This window comes from Pundamilia nyererei, unplaced genomic scaffold, assembly GCF_000239375.1.
Source record: "Pundamilia nyererei isolate P.nyererei 1_Seehausen unplaced genomic scaffold, PunNye1.0 scaffold00008, whole genome shotgun sequence".
Lineage (NCBI taxonomy): Eukaryota > Metazoa > Chordata > Actinopteri > Cichliformes > Cichlidae > Pundamilia > Pundamilia nyererei.
Genome location: NW_005187409.1, coordinates 3,970,908 through 3,972,899, shown reverse-complemented (window position 1 = coordinate 3,972,899; position 1,992 = coordinate 3,970,908). Strand labels below are relative to the sequence as shown.

Sequence of the window (1,992 nt, the reverse complement as noted above, 5' to 3'; positions counted from 1 at the left end):
CATCCATGCCAGTTGGTGTTTCTGTCCAGCCGAAAGACACTTATGAAAATAACCAAATTGTGTTAAAGAAGCTAAAACACAATGAGCACAAATGGACCGCCTGTGAAAAGAAAACTGTACAGAATCATTGAATTAGGTCGCGTCAGCTCTTTTCTGGAAAACAGAAATCGTATTAATGCAGGGCGTTGTATTGCGGGGCGACACGGTGGTTAGTACTATTGCCTAACGGCAAGAACAACCCAAAATCTGCATGTTCATCTTGCTGTGGCAACCATGCTAAATAGCATTAAAGCCAGATATGACAAAGCTTTATTTCCAAGCACATCAAATTACACCACTGTCAAGAAAGGTTGATCTCTTTTATGCTTGACAAATAACTGTACACAGTGAAGGCAGGTAATGTTTGCGCTCAGCTGCTTTATCAGTGACGGTGTTGTTTCTCCTCTTTGTGGTGTCGTGTTCCAGGTGAATGACATCAGCTTGGCTTCAGTTCCCCACACTCGGGCCATCGCAGTGCTGCAGCTGCCCTCCCTCCTCAGGCTCACCGTCATGCAGGAGAAAGGTTTCAAATTAAGGGATCAACGCTCAGACCAAAACCAACCCACTTCCACCGGCTCCCCGGGCTCTCACAGTCCCCATAGCAACGCTACCTCCAGTAACAACCCTGGTACAGTCCTGCAGGTGACGCTAGTGAAGAGCCAGCGCACAGAGCCGCTCGGCATTAAACTCATCCGCAAATCAGATGAGAGTGGGGTTTTTATCTTGGACCTGCTGGCTGGTGGTTTGGCAGCTAAGGATGGAAAACTGAGGAACAATGACAAAGTTTTGGCCATCAATGGACACGACCTGAGGCATGGGACACCTGAAAGTGCAGCCCAGATTATACAGGTAGATAACAGACTGCACCCTTATTTCTTAAATAAACAAAGTTAAGATGCTGTTTAAAGTAAGTAAAAACACAAAGAATAAAAAGGACTTGCACATCACAAAAGTTATTCAAAAAGTGACATCAACATTATTATTGTGCAGCCCTTAACTTACAATGTAAAGTGCCTTGAGGCAAATGTTGTTGTGATTTGGTGCTATATAAAGAAATAACATTGAACTGATTGACAACATTTTGGGACACAGGTTGTTTACAACTTGTACAGACATGAAAGAAGCATCTGTTAGTATGTTTATTATGGACTCTGTCCCCAGCAAGTCTTTACAAGTCATAATACATCTTAAAATTTCTACAGACCAAAGGCACCCAGGAGGGCCATCAATCACAGCATGGAAAATGTATCCTAGGTGATAGTTAGTGGACCAGACATGCAAAACCCTCAATGTAAACACCACCTGGCAGAGGAATTCATAATAGGAGCTTTGTATGAAATTTGTTTGTGTAAAATCATTTGCTTTTATTCTTTGTGCCAACAGGCCAGTGAGATGCGTGTGAACTTTGTGGTGATGAGATCTGCGGAGGCTCAAGAGGAAGGAGGAAGCAGCAGAACATCCAGGAGGACGCCTGAGCCGCAGTACTTTAGGCGCCGGTCCACCTACATGAAGGTAACACGCAAACAGTTTCCTCCCAAGTCTTTTTTTAATGATATATTTTATATCCATGTTTCCAGGTGGTTTCCAGCTGTTGTCTTTTAACACCCCAACGTTGGTAGCAGTGTCTTACAAACTTTGCATGTTTATGTTTACACGGCGTAATTGTGACGTTCACTCCTGTGTCGCTCACACTCAGTTGTACCATACACAGTGAGTGGAAAGAACAGCAACCCCCCGTTTGAGGGGTGAGAGCAGACACCTGCAATGGTGAGCAGAGATAAAAGCCCTTCTTTGGGGCCTCCCTCTGGCCTGATCAAAAGGCCCCGGGTGCTGCTCGCTCTGCCGCTACGGGGCCACTGTCTTGTTGTTTTTTTTGGCCGTTTCTTTGCGAGACAGAGGATCAAAGCTGGTAACAGTTAGCTTTCGCCTGCAGAGTCGAGCCTTTTCGTCTTG

The 1,992-nt window shown here is 45.0% G+C and overlaps 1 protein-coding gene across 1 annotated transcript in view; it reads left to right on the top strand.

Annotated features, from left to right (window-relative positions):
- lnx2b (ligand of numb-protein X 2b) overlaps window positions 1-1,992 on the top strand; it is a 19,731-nt gene that overhangs the window by 14,232 nt on the left and 3,507 nt on the right. The window contains exons 5-7 of the mRNA XM_005723208.1: window positions 466-888; window positions 1,423-1,551; window positions 1,936-1,948. Coding sequence (XP_005723265.1) covers window positions 466-888; window positions 1,423-1,551; window positions 1,936-1,948 — 565 coding nt within the window. The remainder of the gene's footprint in view (window positions 1-465; window positions 889-1,422; window positions 1,552-1,935; window positions 1,949-1,992) is intronic.